The sequence below is a fragment of the Oryctolagus cuniculus genome, chromosome 17, assembly GCF_964237555.1.
Source record: "Oryctolagus cuniculus chromosome 17, mOryCun1.1, whole genome shotgun sequence".
In the NCBI taxonomy this organism is placed as follows: Eukaryota; Metazoa; Chordata; class Mammalia; order Lagomorpha; family Leporidae; genus Oryctolagus; species Oryctolagus cuniculus.
The window spans coordinates 52,228,070-52,249,327 of record NC_091448.1 but is presented as its reverse complement, the minus strand read 5'-3'; the positions used below and the strand labels follow the sequence as shown (position 1 = coordinate 52,249,327).

Here is a 21,258-nt window from a genome sequence, read left to right as displayed (position 1 = left end):
GCAGGGCTGTTTCCAATTATCCTGGGGGAAGGGAGGCGTTGCCTTTGTGGGTGTAAGAACCCTGGCTTTCAGCACCTCTGGGCAGGGCGACATTCCTCTCAAGCCCCCACAGGTCCCAAATCACCTCTCGGCCGCCAGTCTCTTCGAAGCGCCCCCTTCTCTGTGTGGCAAGGTGTGGGGGGGGGCAGAGGGAGGAGTCACTGCTTCCAACAACACCCCCCCCCCAAAAGACGGAGCCCAGGGAGACACCAGGAGACCGGCGCCGGCAGCCCCATGACTAAGCCCCTCTGCCCTTGTCTTGCATCTAACGCGAATGCTGAACATGACGTCTGTATTTTTCAGCACCTTTACTCTCATGTGTGTCCTTGACTCTGGCTACCGGGTTGCCTGTCTCCTGGGGGAGTCCAAGGAGGGGAGGCGAGTGCTCCAGCTCCCCTTCCCCCAGAGCTGAGTAATGGTCCCTCTGCTGCTGGGTGCTGGTAAATAGTGTGAGTGCGAGCGGTGGGGTGCGAGCAAGCCGGCATCACCATCAGCGTCTGGTCTGTCACCCGTCTGCAGTCTCACACAGTCACACCCAACAGTCTGACACAGAGCTCCCGCCACTCCTGCTCAGCCCTGCTCACCCTGACCCCTGCAGCCCCCACCTTGGGAGTGAGATTTCAAACAGGTTTCCCCCTTCAGTTTACCAAGTTGCCTAGCAACCAACCAGTCAATGGCATGAAGTCCCACCCCCACCCACTTGACTTCACACCAAGCTCAGCCACCCCATTGGCTCCTGCCTAGTCCCACCTCTCAACCCTTTTCGGGAACAATATGCCCGTCCCACCGCTGCAGGACTAGGGAGCCCACCAGTCCCCAGACCTGGACCCCACTGCTGTCACCTGCCTCCCCAGACAGACACAGACTCTAGTATCATATAAAACCTTTTTATATAGGCTCATCCCCCCCTCCCTCTGTCCCTTCTTGTCCCTTCTCGCCCTGGTCCTCAGGGCTACTGGGCTCTGGGGCGCCCCCACACCACCAGAGCTGAAGCTGACATTCAAGGTGGACGTTGCGCAGGGACAGCAAAGGAAGCTCCAGCTCCTGTTCCCCTTCATCCTCACTCTCTGTGGGCTCCGGGAACACACGCTGACCTGAGGCAGTGGCCAGGAGAGGCAGGCTAGGGTGCAGGCTGGAGGGAGCGACAGGCAGGATCTGTCAGTACCTGGGTGATGCTTGCTCCCATAGGGCTCTGCCTCCCCACCCCACCCCTCCCGGGCCCATGTCCCAAGATCTGTGCCATTGAACTGAGGACCTCACGCCGTTGGTGCAGTCCTTCTGGGGCAGAAAGCTCAGCAGTGGCTCCGGTTTTCCAGCATCCTCAGCCCCGCTGGTGTCCCACACGGAGACAGCCCCGCTGGTGCTGCCACTCACCAGGAACTGTCCGGTCCTAGGAGAGAGGTGACTTGCTAGCATAGCGAGTCACCTCTCTCCCCTACATCACCCCTACAGCAAGAAACTCTCACTCCTGGGACCCTCCAGCTGGCTCTGGCATCCCTGCAGGGGACCAGGGCCCCCGGCAGGAAGGAGTGCCCTCCACTCACGGGTCCAAATCGAAGTAGATGCGCTGATTGGTGGTCACTTCGCGACGTAGGGACCACAGTGGCTGACCAGGCTGCCGGAGATCCCAGCACAGAAGCTCAGCATCCTGAAGACACAGCACAGGGGCCTGCTGACCCGGACACCCCCAACTCCCAGACAGCTCTGCCGCCCTCCAGGTTGACAGGCACTCTGTTATCCCACTCCTGCCCTGCTGCCCACGGGTTCTCGGGGCTGACCCCTACCTTGCGGGCCCCTGAGAAGAAGCGGTTGCCATCAGGGTGAAAGCAGATGTGGGTGACGCCCCCTTGGTGGCCACCCAGCAAGGCGAGAGGGGAGCCGTCTTCCCAGGCATACAGACCCAGGGAGCGGCTATAGGAGCCACAGGCGTAGAGGGGCTGGGTTGGGCTGAAGGCTATGCAGGAGATGATGCCACTCTGGCCCTGCTTTTTTGCTGGAAAGGGAAGACAAGAATGAAGCTGGGGGAAGGCAGTGGTTCCTGGCATTCACCAGGCTCAGCAGAGGCACACTTGCCCCCTGCTGCAGCACCAGTGTGTGGGGATGCCCCTAGTCCTGCTTGTCAAAGGCCTCTAATGCTCCCCACATCCCTTCATCCCCCCAAAAAGACCTTAATTCCCATCAGCCCCCCTTCCCGCTCCAATCCCAGTTTTTCCAGGAAAGGACAGAAGGTTCAAAGAAAATGGACCCAGCTTCATCTCAAATTTTCGAGAGACAAAGATTTTAGAAACCAAAAGGCACACAGCCGATGAGGCCCACGATGAGGAGTGCGCCAGTTCTCTGACCAGCTGGGCGCCCCTGGGCAGTGTTCCCTGGGCCTGAGTGTTTTCTCCTCTGCCAACTGTGCACAACCTGTTGTTGAGGACCCAAAGAAGGCCCTCAGGTGGGCCTGGACTCACACGGTGCCCTCTCCTTTCCTCCCCCCTTGCAGGCACAAATGCTTACCAAATGTGGCTCGGACCTCGCAGTCCCGGCCGGGCCGGGCCGTGGAGAAGACACGCACGGTCCGGTTGAAGCCGCAGAAGAGCTGGGCACCATCCGGGGAGAAGCAGAGCGAATGGGCAGCGGTCAGCTCATCCTGGGGACAGGGAAGTGCTGAAGACAGACCTCGCGAAGGCTCAGCCCTCCTCAGGGGAGAGCTGGGCCAGGAAGAGCGCTGGGGCTGGGCAGGGAGGTCCCTACCAGGTGGTTGTAGGCCCGAAAGGAAGCCCGGAGCTCGCCAGTGAACGCGTCCCAGATGTGAATCGGGTTCTCCCGGCTGCTGCTGGCCACGCTGAGAGAGACACGGACACTGAGGCCCCAGTGCTGTCAAAGGAAGTGGAGGAAGCCAACTGACCAGCTCCCATCTGAAGGGCACACGGAGCCCTCCTCCCACCAGGCCCCTGGCAGCCCTTGACCCACTCATAAAGGGCCCCACTGGAACTGAGGGTGGGGCGAGTAGGAGGGCAAAGGGCATCACTTACTAGGAGGTGTCTGGCTGGGCTGAAGACATCAGAGAATACCAGCAGTAATCGTAGATGGTGTCACCTTCCACCATTCGAAGGACAGGGGTCTAGACAGAGAGGAGGGAATGCCTGGGTCACTGGGGGGCCGAGGGGAGTATGGGACTCAGAGTCAGACTTGTGCCCCTGGCAGAGAGGAAGACCATCTGCGGCCTGAGCTGTAGTGTAGTGGGTAAAGCCCCAGCCTGCAGTGCCAGCATCCCATATGGGTGCCAGTTCGAGTCCCACTTCTGATTTTCCAGCTCTCTGCTATGGCCTGGGAAGCAGTGGAGGATGGCCCAAGTGCTTGTGCCCCTGCATCCACGTGGGAGATCCAGAAGCTCCTGGCTCCTGGCTTCAGACTGGCCCAGCTCCAGCTTTTGCAGCCATTTAGGGAGCGAACCAGTGGATGGAAGACCTCTCTCTCTACCTCTCTATACCTTTCAAATAAATCAGTAAGTCTTAAAAAAGAAAAAGAAAAGAAGGCCATCTGTGAGCCCCTAACCAGGCAGAAGGCGATGGGGTACAGAGGGTAACAGCATTGTGGTGCAGTGGGCTAAGGCACTGCTAGCAACACCTGCATCACCTAGGAGCACCAGTTCAAGTTCTGGCTGCTCTGCTTATGATCGAGTTCCCCTGCAAAAGAGTGGGAAATGACCCAAGTGCTTGGATCCCTGCACCCATGTGGGAGGCCTGGATGGTGTTCCAGGCTCCTGGCTTTGGCCTGGCCCAGCCCTGGGTGTTATGAGCATCTGCGGAGCTAACCAGAAGATCTCTTTCTCTCCCTCAATCTCTGTCACTCTGCCTTCGGGGGAAAAAAAAAAAAAATTGGGCTGATACTGTGGCATAGAGATTAAGGCTGCAGCCTGCAGTGCGGCATCCCATATGGGCACTGGTTTGAGTCCTGACTGCTCCACTTCCCATCCAGCTCTCTGCTATGACCCAAGTCCTTGGACCTCTGCACCTGCATGGGAGACCTGGAAGAAGCTCCAGGTTCCTGGCTTTGGACTGGCTCAGCTCCAGCCATTGTGGCCATCTGGGGAGTGAACTAGGGAATGGAAGACCTCTCTCTTCCTGCCTCTGCCTCTCTGTAACTTTGCCTTTCAAATAAATAAATAAATCTGGGACCAGCAAGGTGACATAGTAGGCTAAGTCTCCACCTGTGGTACCAGCATCCCATATGGGCACTGATTCATGTCCTAGCTGCTCCACTTCCGATCCAGCTCTCTGCTAGTGGCCTGGGAAAGCAATGAAAGATGGCCCAAGTCTTTGGACCCCTGCACTTGCGTGGGAGACCCAGAAGCTCCTAGCTCTTGGCATTGGATCAGCCCAGCTCTGGCCATTGTGGCCATTTGGGGAATGAACCAGCGGATGGAAGATTCTCTCTTTTCTCTCTTTCAAATAAATAAATCTTTCACACACACACACACACACACACACACACATTCTTAATTTAAAAACAAACATCAGAAAACTAGCATGGATTTCAGAAATTTTTATACCAAAATAAACTTATCTTTTCATTAAATTTGTCCATGAACTTTCTAAAGTACCCTCATATGTAAAGAATAAAATCTTGAGCTGGGCATTGTGATGCGATGAGTTAAGCCTCCACTACACATCCCATATCAGAGCGCCTGTGTTGAGTCCTGGCTACTGGCACTTCCACTCCAACTCCCTACTAATGCAGCCTGGGAGGCAGCAGAAGATGGCCCAAGAACCTGAGCTCTTGCCACCCATGTGGGAGGCCTGGATGGAGCTCCTGGCTCCTGGCTTTGACTTGGCTCAGCTCCGGCTTACCACAGATAGACCTTATCTCTATCTCTTTCTGTTTCTCTCTCTCCCTCTCTAGCACTCTTTCAGATAAATAAACCTTTTTTAAAAATATAATTTTTGGCCGGCGCCGCGGCTCAATAGGCTAATCCTCCACCTAGCGGCGCCGGCACACCGGGTTCTAGTCCCGATCGGGACGCCGGGTTCTGTCCCAGTTGCCCCTCTTCCAGGCCAGCTCTCTGCTGTGGCCCGGGAGTGCAGTGGAGGATGGCCCAAGTGCTTGGGCCCTGCACCCCATGGGAGACCAGGAGAAGCACCTGGCTCCTGGCTTCAGATCAGTGGGGTGCGCCAGCCGCGGCGGCCATTGGAGGGTGAACCAATGGCAAAGGAAGACCTTTCTCTCTGTCTCTCTCTCTTACTATCCACTCTGCCTGTCAATAATAATAATAATAATAATGATTTTTATCACAATATTCAAGGGCTCACTCAGAATCTAGTGTCAATCAGATTTAGGCCACCAGAAACTGTAGATTCAGACTTTTTTTTTTTTTAAGATTTATTAATTTATTTGAAAGTCAGAGTTACAAAGAGAGAGGGAGAGACAGACCGTGATTTTCCATCTACTGTTTCCATCCCCAGGTAGCTGAAATGGCTGGGGCTGGGCCAGGCTGAAGCCAGGATTCAGGAGCTTCTTCCAGGTCTCCCACATGGAAGGCGGAACCCCAAGCACTAGGGCCATCTTCTGCTGCTTTCTCCAGTCCATTTGCAGGGAGCTGGATTAGAAATTGAGCCCAAAGTGGTACCCATATGGGGGCAGTGACTTTGCCTGCTACATCACAATGCTGGCCCCACATTTTTTCTTTCTAAACAGAGAGGAAGAAAAGAATAACACTCCAACTCAGACACAAAGAACCACCCAATAATATGAATATTTACTGAGCATCAATGAAGAGCCATTTGATCCTTTAAAAAATTAAGACAAGTCCATCTGAATTTATAACTGTGGTTCCTATAGGCTGGGGAGGTGGTGGGGAGGACAGAGGGAAGGTGGAGAAGGGGTCACAAAACAGGAGAAATAGGCCTGGTGTTCCGGAGCAGAGTGGAATGACTGTGGGTCCCAACAATGTATTATACACTACTGTGCCAAGAACTGGAAGTCTTCAAACACAAAGAAAAAGAAATGGAAACGTTAATTGTCTGATTTGATTCTTGTGGTGTGTACTCTATATACATTGAAACTCTGCACGGTATCTCATAAAAATGCACAAGTGTTATTACATGCAAAGCACTAAAAAAGAAAAAATTCCTGCAACCCCTCTCCCTAGCTTAAGAAAAAAATAATGGGCTTTGTGGCACAGCAAGTTAAGTCACCACAGGCAATGCTGGCATCCCATATAAAAGCCGTTCAACTCCCAGCTGCTCCACTTCCAATCCAGCTCCCTGCTATTACACCTGGGAAAGCAGCGAAAGACGGCGCAAGCGCTTGGGCTCCTGCCACCCACATGGGAGACCCAAATGGAGTTCCAAGTTCCTGGGTTCAGCATGGGCCATACTTGGCTGTTATGGGCATTTGGGGACAAGTGGATAGATCTACCTATTTCCCTCTCTCTAACTCTGCCTTTTACATAAATACATGTTTAAGGAAAAAATATCATGTAAAACCCCTTTGCTAACAGAAACCCTTCTCAGAGGTAAGCACTACCCTGAATTTGCCATCCTCATGCATATTCATACAGACAAAAAGCAGAAGCTAGCATGTCTTTAAAGTTAGTATTAATGGTATCACATTGCATGAGCCCCTCCCTCTGTGACTGTGAGTCAACTACAGGGCCACATCTTGCCCCGGTTCAGACGTTTTCACTGCAATACACCGGGGTCTCCAAAATGTTCGTGGAGGAGTGGGCACTTGGCCTAGCAGTCCACACCCCATATCAGAGTGCCTAGCTTCTAGGTTCAGCTCCAGCCCAGTTCCAGCTGCCTGCAGATATGTTCCTGAGGCTTAAGAACCTGGATCCTAGGGCCAGCATGTGGCAGAGAAAGTTAAGCTGCCACTGTAACACCGGCATGGCATCCCACATCAGGGTGCCTGCTTCGAATCCTGGCTGCTCCACTTCTGACCCAGCTTCCTGCTAATGTGCCTGGGAAGGCAGCAGAGGATGTCTCAAACACCCGGGTCCCTGCCACCCATGTGGGAGACCCAAACGGAGTCCCTGGCTCCTAGCTTCAATCAGGCCCAGCTCCTGCTGTTGCAGGAATTTGGAAAGTGAACCAGCAGACGGAAGATCTCTGTCTCTCTTTCACATAAATAAATTAAAAAAAAAAAAAAATTAAGTCCACAAAAAACTATGCAAGGATTTCAAACATTTTTGCACCAAAAGAAACTTAATTTTCCTTCCATTTTTCCAGGAACCTTTTGGAGTAGCACTCCACTCAGGAACGTAGCCAGACTGATGGATCCTCCTACGGACAGCTGATGGTTTCGTGCTGCTCGGCCAGCGGGCTTTAATTCCGGTTTGCGTGTGGACGGGATTCTCTACAGTTTCTGCTTAACAGTAAGTTATGGGTCTTTACACTGTGTGCTCTGCCAACTTGGTGAGGTAATGTCAAATTTCTCCCCCAAAGTGCTCATCTCAATTTACTTTCTCGGCATCAGCATCTAAGTGTGCCTGTTGCTCTTCGCCCTGCTGACACTGCCAGGCTTCTAAATCTTTCCCAATTTGAAGGCTGTGAAATGGCATTTCACTATGGCATAAATTTGCATTTCCGTCATTACTGTGAGGTGGACATTTTTTTTTTAGCCAGTTAGATGCATCTTTTCATAATTTTTGCTCATTTTTCTGCCCAGTGTTTCCCTACCAGGGTTTTTTGTCTTTTTCTCTCTGATTTGCAGGAAATCTTTAAGCAGTCTGGACACGGTCCTTTGCCAGTCACTTGCTGACACTCAGAGTGATGTGACCCTCAGTTTCCACCTCATTACTCTGAACGCATAGATCCGACCGCAAGGCAGACGGCTGCACTCGGACATCCCACAGCGACCTCGTTCTGCCCTTGTCCATGACAGACCCAGCGTCACCGGCCCACACACCTGCTGCTCTTCCCGGGTTCCACCCAACCCCCCACCCCCCACCTCCACTGCTCCCCTTCCTCACTCCCTGTCCATTTCTGGCCCAGCCCAGTATCACAGCCAACTCCCCCTCCTACATCTCTCTTGGATCTGTCCTCTCCCTTTCATTCCTACTTCTAAGACCCCATCACCAGCCACTGCCCTCTTGCTAGCATCTCTGCAACCCTGTGTGTGTTCTCTGGATGTCCCTGTGCCCCCCACTCCAACCTACACACCCATTCTCCACGCTTGCAGCCACATGGCGGCCCCAGATCTGGTAATATTGGAACTCTGGGGGCCAGCGCTGTGGCGCAGTGGGTTAAGACCCCACCTGCAGTGCTGCATCCCATATGGGTGCAGCTGCTCCACTTCCGATTCAGTTCCCTGCTAATGTGCCTGAGAACACAGCAGAGGATGACCCAAGTGCTTGGGCCCTTGAATCTATGTGGGAGACCCGGAAGAAGCTCCTGCTTCCTGGCTTCTGATCGGCTTAGCTCTAGCTGTTGCGGCCATTTGGGGAGTGAACTAGTGGATGGAAGACCTCTCTGTCTCTACTTCTCCCTGTAACTCTTTCTTTCAAATAAATAAAATAAATCTTTTCCCAAAACAACTGGAATTCTGTACATTTCCCCTGCGTAAAGCACTTCAGTGCCTCCATGTGGGCCTCAGTACAAAGCCCCATCTCCTTACCGTCTTCTATCACCTCTCCCACCTCGGACCCCCTGAGGCTCTCCTCTGTGACTTAATAAAACCTCTGCAGACCCCTGCTAGTTCCAACTCCTCACGTTCTCAACCCTCAGGTTTCCACACGGCCCTGTCCCCAAGCCTGGAGACTCCCTCCTTGGCCTCCCCAACAACTCCTTTGAATACGAGTCTCCCTGTGGGTCCCTTAGAAGTGCTCCACGTTCCTATAGCCGTCTGTACCTGAGACGGCAGGAGGCACGTCCGTCCCGCTCGTTGCAACCTCCCAACGCCTAGTGCAGCAGCAGCAGGCAGGCGGTGTCTTCCTGAGCAGCTGCAGGCAGACAGGAGGCTGCTTCAGTGACACAACCCCCCGTCGCAGCACCCTGGATTAATGTGGTGGCAGTGGAGTGGAGAAGAGGGTGGATTAGAACGATTAGGCAGGCTTGATGGGATCTGGTAATTAATTGGATACGGGGAGTTAGGAAAAGGAAGATTAAAGGATGAGGACCCTGGCTTTTGACGTGGAAGCCCCAGGTCACCAAGAAGGCAGAGGTCTTGGGAGCCACAGGAAGGCCATGAGGCATGAGTGACAGGGAGCACAAAGCAGCCTCCTGGCTACAGCACTGGAATGTGGTGCCCACCCTGGCCCTGGCCTGAGAGATGGGGGGACACAGAGGACGCAGACTCTCCCTGGAAAAGTCAGGGCCTCATGCAAGAGCCATAGGCTGAGGTAGGTGCTCAAGGAAGCAGCTACGGATAAGAGGTCCAGAAAGTTCTGTGAGAAGGTAGAAAGGCATTGGGAGATTATACTGGGAGGCAGACTCAGTGCACACTGGTACAGGGAAAATGTCCTCCCCATTTTCCCCACCTACATATGTGTTATCTACTTCCAAATGCTAAACTTACAGATATCGGGGTTTGTTTTTATTTATTTATTTATTTATTTATTTATTTATTTATTTATATGAAAGGCAGAGTTACAGAAGGATAGAGAGAGAGAGATCTTCCATCCACTGGTTCACTCCCCAGATGGCAGCAATGACCAGAGCTGCACCAATCCAAAGCCAGGAGCCAGGAGCTCCTTCCAGGTCTCCAACACGGGTGCGGGGGTCCAAGGACTTGGGCCATCTTCCACTGCTTTCCCAGGCCATAGCAGGGAGCTGGGTCAGAAGTGGAGCAGCTGAGACTCGAACCAGTGCCCATATGGGATGTGGGCACTGTAGGTGGCAGCTTTACCCACTATGCCATAGTGCCGGCTGCCAGATACTGTTTTAAAAATTTATTTATTTCCTTGAGAGGTACAGTTACACAGAGAGAGAGAGACAGAGAGGGAGGGAGGTCTTCTATCTGCTGGTTTACTCCCCAAATGGCCTCCTATGCCACCTTCTACTGCTTCTCCAGGCCATAGCAGAGAGCCGGATTGGAAGTAGAACAGCAGGGACTTGAATTGGTGCCCATATGGGATGCTGGCATCACAGGCAACGGCTTTACCTGCTACACCACAGCACCAGCCCCTACTCTGCTTCTAAATCAGCTTCTTGCTAATAAGCCTGGGAAGGCAGAAGATGAAGGCCCAGGTGTTTAGGCTCCTTCCACCCACATGGGAGACCTGGTTGGAGTTCCAGGCTTCTGGCTGTTGTAGCCATTTGGGGAGTGAACCAGCAGGTGAAAGATCTATTTGTCTATTTCTCTCTCTCTCTCTCTCTCTCATAAAAGGAAAACATATAAAAATTTAAAAACAAGAATCTCCCTCAAAATACACAAAAATTATCAATGAAGAATACTTTGATATAAAATTCCTGGAAATAGGGGCCTGCGTTGTGGCGTGATGGGTTAAGCTGCTACATACAACACCCAGCATCCCATATGAACACCAGTTTAAGGCCCAACTGCTCCACTTCTGATCCAGCTCTCTGCTAATGTGCCTGGGAAAGCAACAGCAGATGGCCCAGATCCTTGGATCCATGAACCCTTGTGGGAGACCCGGATGAAGCTCCTGGCTCCAGCCTGGCCTAGCCCCGGCCACTGCGGCCACATGAACAGTAAACCAGAGAATGGAAGAGCTCGCTCTTTATCTCTCTCTAACTCTACCTTTCAAATAAATAAAATAAATTAAAAAAAAAATCCTGGAAATAACCCAAATTTCCAAATGGGCAAAGAGGTAAGAAAATTATCCTAAGCACTCAATGCAATATGACATCATTAAACATAAAGACTGGACCACTACACAAAAGATTTAGGATATGATTGTTAAAAAGGAAAAGGTAGTGTACAAAACCACCTGCTACAGGATTACCATGACACAGAGAGCTTCAGCAGGGGTGGGCACTGTGGTGCAGCAGGTGAAGCTGCCGCTGGGAGCCCATAGTCAACGCCTAAGGGCCCCTTCAGTCCCAGGCCGCTCTGCTTCCAGTCCGCTCCCTGCTATTTCATCTGGCAAGCAAGATGATGGCCCAAGCACTTGGGGCCCCCCACCCACCCAAGTGGGCGATCCGGATGCAGTTCTTGGCTCTGCGTGTCGGCCTTACCCAGCCCTGGCTGTTGCAGCCATTTGAGAAGTAAACCAGCAGATGGATGATCTCTCTCTCTCCCTCCATCTCTAGCTCTCTGTAACTCTGCCTTTTAAAACAAATAAATCTTTAGGGGTCAGCACTGTGGTGTAGTGGGTAAAACTGCCGCCTGCAGTGCCACCATCCCATATGGGTGCTGGTTTCAGTCCTGGCTGCTCCACTTCTAGTCCAGCTCTCTGCTATGGCCTGGGATAGCAGTAGAAGATGGCCCGAGAGGCCGGCACCACGGCTCAATAGGCTAATCCTCCAAATTGCGGCGCCAGCACGCCAGGTTCTAGTCCCGGTCAGGGCACTGAATTCTGTCCCGGTTGCCCCTCTTCCAGGCCAGCTCTCTGCTGTGGCCAGGGAGTGCAGTGGAGGATGGCCCAGGTGCTTGGGCCCTGCACCCCATGGGAGACCAGGAGAAGCACCTGGCTCCTGCCTTCGGATCAGCACGGTGCGCCGGCCACAGCACACCGGTTGTGGCGGCCATTGGAAAGTGAACCAACGGCAAAGGAAGACCTTTCTCTCTCTCTCTCTCACTGTCCACTCTGTCAAAAATAAATAAATAAATAAAAATAAAAAATAAAAAGAAGTTGGCCCAAGTCCTTGGGCCCCTGCACCCACCTGGAGGACCCAGAGGAAGCTTCTGGCTCTTGACTTCGGATCGGCTCAGCTCCAGCCTTTGCGGCCATTTTGGGAGTAGACCAGTGGATAGAGGATCTCTCTCTCTGCCTCTGCCTTTCAAATAAATACATCTTTTAACTTTTTTATTTTTTGAATTTTTAAAAAAGATTTTATTTATTTATTTGAGAGGCAGAGTTACAGACAGTGAGAGAGAAAAACAGAGAGAAAGACCTTTTTTTAAAGATTTTATTTTTATTTATTTGAAAGACAGAGTTACAGAGAGAGGTAGAGACACAGAGAGAGGTCTTCCATCCACTGGTTCATCCCTAGATGGCCACAATGGCAGAAGCTGTGCCAATCTGAAGCTTCTTCCAGGTCTCCCATCTGCATGATGCAGGGGCCCAAGGACTTGGGCCATCTTCTACTGCTTTCCCAGGCCATAGCAGAGAGCTGGATAGGAAGAGGAGCAGCCAAGACTAGAACCAGCACCCATATAGGATGTTGGTGCTTCAGTTCAGGGCTTTAACCCACTGTGCCACAGCGCCGGCCCCAGAAAGGCCTTCTATCCACTGGTTCATTCACCAAATAGCTGCAATGGCTGGAGCTAGACCAATCCGAGGCTAGGAGCCAGGAGCCTCTTCTGGGTCTCCCATATGGGTGCAAGGGCCTAAGGACTTGGGCCATCTTCCATTGCTTTCCCATGCCATAGCAGAGAGCTGGATTGGAAGAGGAGCAGCCGGGAATCAAACTGGCCCCCATATAGGATGCCAGCACTGCAGGTGGAAGATTAACCTACTGTGCCATAGCACAGGTGCCAATCAAATAAATAAATAAATCCTTTTTTTTTAAAGCTTTTTTTTTTTTTAAGATTTATTAATTTATTTGAAAGTCAGAGTTACACAGAGAGAGGAGAGGCAGAGAGAGAGAGAGGTCTTCCATCCACTGGTTCACTCTCCAATTGGCTGCAACGGCCGGAGCTACGCCGATCCGAAGCCAGGAGCCAGGAGTTTCTTCCTGGTCTCCCATGTGGGTGCAGGGGCCCAAGGACTTGGGACATCTTCTACTGCTTTCCCAGGCCATAGCAGAGAGCTGGCCCCCAAATAAATCCTTTTAAAAAATAAAAAATAGGGGCCGGCGCTGTGGCGCAGCGGGTTAACACCCTGGCCTGAAGCGCCAGCATCCCATTTGGGCGCCGGTTCGAAACCCAGCTGCTCTACTTCCAATCCAGCTCTCTGCTATAGCCTGGGAAAGCAGTGGAAGATGGTTCAAGTCCTTGGGCATCTGCACCCACATGGGAGACCAGGAAGAAACTCCTGGCTCCTGGCTTCGGATTGGCGCAGCTCCAGTCATTGTTGCCAACTGGAGAGTGAACCATCAAATGGAAGACCTCTCTTCTCTCTCTCTCTATGCCTCTCCTCTCCTTGGGCAACTGACTCTCAAATAAGTAAATAAATATTTAAAAAAATAAAATAAAAAATAAATCTTTAAAACAAAAACACAGTTCAGTACTTTTAACAGAGCTTGGAAACAAAGTAGAAAAATTAAAAAAACTGAAAGTGCTGAACTTCACAGAGAGGTGGGTAATGACTTCTCCCACCCCTCTCTTAAAGGAGTTTGTGCCACAATCTCCTATGTCCCCAGTCTCCAGCTCTGTGTGAAATGACCTCCCTGCTCCTGAACTCCTTCATGATGGCTGCTGCACAGACCCTGGCCCGTGACACTGCCAATTTCTGTCGTAGGAACCAAGGCTTAGAACTTGCCCAGGCTGGCGCCGTGGCTCAATAGGCTAATCCTCCGCCTTGTAGCACCAGCACCCCAGGTTCTAGTCCTGGTCGGGGCGCTGGATTCTGTCCCGGTTGCCCCTCTTCCAGGCCAGCTCTCTGCTGTGGCCCGGGAGTGCAGTGGAGGATGGCCCAAGTGCTTGGGCCCTGCACTCCATGGGAGACCAGGAGAAGCACCTGGCTCCTGGCTTCAGATCAGTGGGGTGCACCAGCCGCGGCGGCCATTGGAGGGTGAACCAATGGCAAAAGGAAGACCTTTCTCTCTGTCTCTGTCTACTCTGCCTGTCAAAAAAAAAAAAAAAAAAAAAAGAACTTGCCCAAAGAACTCACGCCTGCAGCCTTTAGTCTAAGGCACACAGCGGGTGAGTGTCAGGACCAGCCAGGGACTTGGCACCTTTCTTCTTTTTTTTTTTTTTAAAGATTAATTATTTATTTTATTTGAAAGGCAGTTGCAGAGAGGCAGAGATGCCTCCACTGGTTCACTCCTCAGGTGGCCTCAAACGCCAGAGCTGCGCCAATCTGAAGCCAGGAGCCTCCTCCGGGTCTCCCACGTGGGTGCAGGGGCCCAAGGACTTGGGCCATCTTCCTCTGCTTTCCCAGGCCACAGCAGAGCTGAACTGGAAGTGGAGCAGCCGGGACTGGAACCAGTGCCCATATGGGATGCCGGCACTAAAGGCAGTGGCTTTACCCGTTACACCACAGCACCGGCCCCGCACCTTCTTCTTTTAGGAACCCATCAGGACTCATCTTCTCCCCCACTGACCTCAGGCCCGGAGAAGTCCCAGGCTTCCAGGCCACCCGGATCACCACGGCCAGTACACTGCTCTAGTCACATCCTCACCTGCCCTCCCAAACCTTTAACCTGGAGCCTACGAAATCCCACTGGAGGAGCTAAAAACCCTGATTTCTCATCTCAGAAAGTTTCACTCGCCCGGCTGGACATGCCTGGACCTGGCTGTCCCATGGCCTCCCGAGCTGAGACGGCGCCAACGCCCACAACCCTCTCCAGCACGTTTCAGGGGTGAGAGGTTGCGGGGAGCTGTCACCTTGTCCCCACTGTCATCTCCACACCTCTTCACTTCCCCAAGGCCCAGCTCCTCTGCAGCTCTTGCCGTCAGCCTCCAGCTCACTGAGGCTTTAGCTCCTGGGTGGCCACCTCCTGCTGTTCTTGCTGATGTCTAGGTCCACAGGGCCTGCAAATCCACTGTTCTCCCCGAGTGTCAGCTCAGATCTCCTCACACAGAGGGCTTCTCCAATCACTCCCCCGCCCTCTCCCCGCTGCACTCATCACACGTGCAGTTTACCTGGTTACCTCCTCACCGCCAGCCCTCCCCGCTGCACTCATCACACGTGGAGTTTGCCTGGTTACCTCCTCACCGCCAGCCCTCCCCGCTGCACTCATCACACGTGCAGTTTACCTGGTTACCTCCTCACCGCCAGCCCTCCCCGCTGCCCTCATCACACGTGCAGTTTGCCTGGTTACCTCCTCACCGCCAGCCCTCCCCGCTGCCCTCATCACACGTGCAGTTTGCCTGGTTACCTCCTCACCGCCAGCCCTCCCCGCTGCCCTCATCACACGTGCAGTTTACCTGGTTACCTCCTCACCGCCAGCCCTCCCCGCTGCACTCATCACACGTGCAGTTTGCCTGGTTACCTCCTCACCGCCAGCCCTCCCCGCTGCACTCATCACACGTGCAGTTTACCTGGTTACCTCCTCACCGCCAGCCCTCCCCGCTGCCCTCATCACACGTGCAGTTTGCCTGGTTACCTCCTCACCGCCAGCCCTCCCCGCCGCCCTCATCACACGTGCAGTTTGCCTGGTTACCTCCTCACCGCCAGCCCTCCCCGCTGCCCTCATCACACGTGCAGTTTACCTGGTTACCTCCTCACTGCCAGCCCTCCCCGCTGCCCTCATCACACGTGCAGTTTACCTGGTTACCTCCTCACCGCCTGTCACCCACGCTGGAATAGAAGCTTCATAAGGACGAGGATTCGTGCCAGGCTTGCATCTGACTAATCCCCAAGGCCCGGGGGCAAAGCCTGGTACCCAGAACATGCTCCACAAAAATGCGCTGAATGAATGAATCAGCAGAAGAATGAATGGGGGGCCGGTGCTGTGGTGTAGCGGGTAAAGCTGCCAGCTGCAGTGCCCACATCCCATATGGATGCAGGTTCGAGTCCCGGCTGCTCCACTTCCGATCCAGCTCTCTGCTATGGCCTGGGAAAGCAGTAGAGGATGGCCCAAGTCCTTGGGCCCCTGCACCCGTGTGGGAGACCTGGAAGAGGCTCCTGGCTTCAGATCGGCACAGCTCTGGCCATTGCGGCCAACTAGGGAGTGAACCAGCAGATGGAAGACTCTCTGTCTCTCCTTCTCTCTCTGTGTAACTCTTTCAAATAAATAAATGAATCTTTAAAAAAGAAAAAAGGATGGATGGATCTGCCCAACGCTGGCCTCTCTGTGCCTTGATCTCCTTGGCCCCCACAGCCGCCGCCTTGGGTCCACATCAGCCTCCTCTTCCCACTCATCCCGGCGGCAGTGCACCGCCATTGCAGCCTCGGAGGATCACCTCTGGCCCACGCAGCTCGCTCGCTCTGCTATTCCGGGAACATTCACAATCTCTCTCTAGTCCGCCAAGACACCCTGCTCCAGTACAGATGCTGGCGTCACAAGTCACAGCTTAACCCACTGCATCACAACACTGGCCCCCTGTTAAATTCTCTCAGTTCTATTAATCATCCTTGTTTTACAAACTGAAAAACTCCAGTCATTTAACTCACTGGAAAAGATGTACAACTATAGTAGTCTCACTTTTCAAAATTTTTATGTATTATTTTCTTTGAAAGGCAGAAAAATAGAGAGAGAGAGATCATCTGTCTGCTGGTTCACTCCCCAAATACTCCCAATAGCTGGGGCCAGGCCAAAGCCAGAGCATAGACCTCCACCTGCAAGGACCAAGTGCTTGAGGCACCACCTGCTGCCTCCCAAGACACACATCAGCAGGAAGCTAAACCAGAAGTGGAGTCGCCAGAGCTCAAACAAGGCACACCCGATGGATGCAGGAGCCCCACGCTGTGGCTTCTCACTGCGGTGACAAATGCCTGTCACTAGTGTTGCTTTAAATGATGGCAACTCTTGGGGCTGGTGCTGTGGCATAGCGGGTTAAAGCCCTGGCCTGAGGTGCCGGAATCCCATATGGGCATTGGTTCGAGTCCCAGCTGCTCCTCTTCCTATCCAGCTCTCTGCTACGGCCTGGGAAAGCAGTAGAAGATGGCCCAGTCCTTGGGCCCCTGCACCCACATGGGAGATGTGGAAGAAGCTCTGGCTCCTGGCTTCAGATTGATGTAGCTCCGGCCGTTGCAGCCATCTGGAGAGTGAACCAGCAGATGTAAGACCTCTCTCTCTGTCTCTACCTCTCTAACTCTTTCGAATAAATAAAATGAATCTTAAAAAAAAAAAAAAAAATGACAGCAACTCTGAGAGGCGCTGAGCAGAGAACATTCCTCCGTGGCTCTCCTTTTCTGCCGAGGCAGACACAAACCTTCCAACCTCTCGCTGCCGTGAGGCCGGACTCTGCCTCTCAAGGCCAAGTTCTCCAGCGTGATCCAGACCCTGCCTTCCTCGGGCCACCACTGGGGAGCTCTGCTCTCCCCGTGCTCTCTCCTGCAGCACCAAGGCCTCCCTGTCTGCTTGGTTGTTCCTGACATCACAGATGTACCCTAAAAGCCCACATTCCCTCTGGTCACCAATCCATTTCTAGGATCCCTTTCAAAGCACCACCACGAAGAGTTGTCCACGCTCTTTATCCCCCCCGCCCTGCTCGGCTCTGCCTCCACCGCATCTCCAGGGCGGTCCTGACGTGCTCTCGGGCCTTCTCCAGACCCAGCTCCGGTCTCTCGGCAGCGCCAGTCGTGCGTCTCGGCCTCCGCCTTTGTCACTTCTCCTGCACCCCCTCCACACACTGCAGCACTCAGGGCTCCGCTGGGGCCTTCTCCTCCTGGGTCCACACTCCCAGGACTGAACCCACTTGTCCAGCCATGAGATGCCATGGACACACCCTCCCATTTCTCGAGTTACAGCCCCAGCCCCCTTCTCCCCGTAGCCCCACATTTCAGTTAGTGTACTTAGAAACCCCCGATTTGTCCCATTGCCTGCTCCTGTCCCAGTTTCCTCCTTGGCGTACACTGGGCCCCCCCTCCAAACTTGCTGCAAACCCTGGACGCCACCTTCGACTGCTTCCTTCCCTGCACCTCCATGCCCAACGGATCTCCCAGTCCTACAAAAGACACCCCAAACCCACCCACGCCCCTCCTGACATCACCCACCTCTCACCTGGGAGCCAATTTCACTCTGGCCCACCCTCAGTCTCTCCACTCTTCCATTCCAAAGCTCTTCCGTGGCTTCCCAAGTCATCTCCAAAGGCCGCATCAGGAGATCCCACAGGCCGCAGCTGGGGGCACCCCTTGCCCTCACCTACCTCCCCCTCACTGGCTGCAGCCCAGCCCCACGGGCATTCTTTCTGTTCTCCAAACACGGAATTTCTTCCCGGCTCTGGCCTCCCTGATCTCCCTGCCTCTTCCTGGAAGGCTCTCTCCAAGGCTGGCCCAAGGCTCATCATGTCCTTTCCTGCCCACTTCCTCTGAAACACTAGCTCATCTCGCCTTCTATTTCCTTCACAGCCAATTCGAGAACAAATTTTGTGTGGAAAAAAAATTATTTCATTGGCCTGCCAGCGACTTGTTCATGTTTTAATATTCCACAAGGATGTTATATATATTCTTTTAGTACATAATAACTGTACAGGCACTCATTGTCATTTGTACTGATCTTATCGGTTAACCTGTGTGTTATCCATTTCCCACACAAGAAAGCAAACAGCTCTTGTCTATATCAATCGCCACGTTACCCCAGCACCAAAAACAATGCCTACTGTATTGGCAGTCATTCAGTAAACATTTGGATACATACATACTGCTCCGAGAAATCTACTACCTTTTTTTTTTTTCGGACAAACACATCCTATACCTGGCCAGCGCCACAGCTCAACAGGCTAATCTTCCACCTTGCGGCGCTGGCACACTGGGTTCTAGTCCTGGCCGGGGCGCCGGATTCTGTCCCGGTTGCCCCTCTTCCAGGTCAGCTCTCTGCTGTGGCCCGGGAGTGCAGTGGAGGATGGCCCAGGTGCTTGGGCCCTGCACCCCATGGGAGACCAGGAGAAGCACCTGGCTCCTGGCTTTGGATCAGCGCGGTGCGCCGGCCGCAGCACACTGGCCGCGACGGCCATTGGAAAGTGAACCAACGGCAAAGGAAGACCTTTCTCTGTCTCTCTGTCTCTCTCCCTGTCCACTCTGCCTGTCAAAAAAAAAAAAAAAAAAAAAAAAAAAAACACAACACATCCTATACCTAAGAAGGGACAAACACCCTTTTGAATAACTTCACTATTCAAAACAGAAAATGCTACATATAGGGGCGGCATTGTGACACAGTGGGTTAAGCTGCCACCTGTGACACCAGCATCCCATATGAATGCCAGTCCCGCTGCTCCACTTCCTATCCAAACTCACTGCCAATGCGTCTGGGAAGGCAGCGGAAGATGGCCCCAGTGCTTAGGCCCCTGCCACCCATGTGGGAGACCAGGCAGAGTTCCTGGCTCCCAGCATTGGCCAGCCATGGCTGTTGGCGGCCACCTGGGGAGTGAAACAGTGGATGGAAGATCTCTCTCCCACTCTCCCCCTCTCTCTATAACTCTGCCTTTCAAACAGATATGTAGATCTGTAAATTCACAGGGAAGACAAGTGTGTGAACAGGAAAGCCGTGGTCTACACTTTCTCCAGCTACATGAAGGTGCCTGCCAAGCCCCTCCCCTTACCATTTCGGCATATTCCACCTGTTCCTCCCCAGTGTACAGCTCCGGGGGCAGGTTGTAAATCCGCAGGATGTTATCAGCACTGTTGGTCAAGATGCAGGAACCGTCAGGAGCCCTAAAAATAGGAAAGGGTTAGAATCCTGGCCAGAGCCAAGCGGCCCAAGCCGAGCGCTAGGGCTAAGCTGACCTCTGGGGGTGCAAGACACAAAGGCCTAGGTCCTAAAAAGGGCGCCTCACCCCTCTCCCACGCTGCTTTAAGGTGCAAACCTCTGGCCCCGCTACCCTTACTCACCACTTACAGCCTTTCAGAAAGTTCTCGGGTTGGGCGCAGAACTCCGACCAGGAGCCGCTGAGAAATCGGGGCAGCTGGGAGAAGCTGTAGTTCCAAAGGCTGGAAGGAAGACGGAGGAACAACAAACCTGGGGCGCTGAGCCACGGGCAGACGGGCCTGGGGGCCGGCGGTCAAGGTCCTGCTCACACCTGCACTCGCCTCGGAGGCCACGGCCAGCCGCCGCCACCACTTACGTGTCTCCCTCCTCCGACAGGCCTTCCGCGGCCGCCCCGTCCGCGGCTTCTGCAGCGAGGCTCGCCTCTTCGCCAAGTTCTTGCTCCTGCACCGGCGGACCCAGCTCGGTATCGAACTCGGCTTGCAGAGCGGACAGAGAATCTGGGTCTCCTGCGCCCAGCTCCTGGGGGAACCCTGAGCCAGGCACCGCACCCGGGGACGCCCGGGGCCGATCGCTGCCTTCGGGCGCCGGCGGCATCGGTTCGGGATCCGGAGTTTTATCCACCGAGGAAGCCCGCGGAGACTGACCGGCTGCAGCGGGGGCCTGGTCCCCCGGAGCTGAGGGCTGAGCCTCCGACGCCTTCATACTGCAGAAGCAGTGCGGCAGGCATTGGCCTCGGCCGGGCGGCCAGGACGGCTCCGAAGCTCCCGGGAACCGCGACGCAGACCTGGAGGAGCCCACCCGCGCCTTCCTGCCTCCTCCGGGAGCGGGAGGCGAGAACAGCACTGAGAGCCGGCGTCTCTCAGCACCGTGGTAGCTACACGCCACTGGCTCTCGCGGGACTTGGGCCCACCTTCGTCCCGATTGGACCTCCGCACCCCGGAGCGGATTTCGCGGGCGAACCACGTCGGGGCGAGGCGGGGGCCTTACAGGTTTAAGACTTACAATTCCCATAAAGCCCTACGGCTCCTCGTGGCTGCTGGGAGTTGTAGTCTGAACGCGTCCGCCTTGGCGAGAAGTACCAGAGCGCCCCCTACCGTCTCCCACGACAATTCTCAAAGCGCCTACCCGCCTCAGCCTGCAGAGGGCGCCTGACCTTGCAGCTTTTACACCTCTTCTGCATCCCATTCGCCAATTCCTCAGCCCTCTGTCTCTCTCCATTCATTCAGTAAATATGTATTATCAAGCTCTTGCCACCCTGCACTGCACGAGCCACTGGGGAACACAACGATGACAATAGACAGGTTCTCTGTCCTCAGAAGGTTGCATTGCTGTGTGGGAAAGGGTGACTAGATCTGCAGATAGTGAGAACGGTTGTGAGGGAAACTAAACAAGATGGTGTGATATGAAGTACTTGGGGGACGCGTTAGACTGGGACGTTAAGGAAAGCCCTTCTAGAAGGTTACGGTTGAGCTGATGAGAAGAAACTAGCTATCAGGGCAGTGTTGCGGACAAGAGGGAAGCGGCGAAGACAAGAGCTTTCTTCCTTCCACCCTTTATATTCAAAATGGTTTCCGCCAATTCTGCCCTCACAGCCCTGGCCTGCAGAACTTCGCCGCGACAAAATGTTAGC

General features: G+C 53.8%; 1 protein-coding gene across 3 annotated transcripts; it reads right to left on the bottom strand.

Moving 5' to 3' along the window:
• Window positions 1-912: 912 nt before the first annotated feature.
• Window positions 913-21,198, bottom strand: WRAP53 (WD repeat containing antisense to TP53). Of its 3 annotated transcripts, XM_070061338.1 has the most exons (11): window positions 19,984-21,198; window positions 19,751-19,849; window positions 19,462-19,573; window positions 8,878-8,968; window positions 3,060-3,148; window positions 2,779-2,869; window positions 2,542-2,674; window positions 1,824-2,032; window positions 1,584-1,687; window positions 1,295-1,429; window positions 913-1,171 (listed from the first exon to the last, which is right to left on the bottom strand). In XM_070061338.1, the coding sequence occupies exons 3-11, from the start codon at window positions 19,470-19,472 to the stop codon at window positions 928-930; spliced, it is 1,107 nt and encodes a 368-aa protein (XP_069917439.1). In that variant the 5' UTR covers window positions 19,473-19,573; window positions 19,751-19,849; window positions 19,984-21,198; the 3' UTR covers window positions 913-927. The 3 variants fall into 3 exon arrangements, with proteins under 3 accessions (XP_069917439.1, XP_017204318.2, XP_002719032.3); XM_017348829.3 differs by lacking the exon at window positions 8,878-8,968 and having other exon boundaries at window positions 2,779-2,887; XM_002718986.5 differs by lacking the exon at window positions 8,878-8,968.
• Window positions 21,199-21,258: the final 60 nt, after the last annotated feature.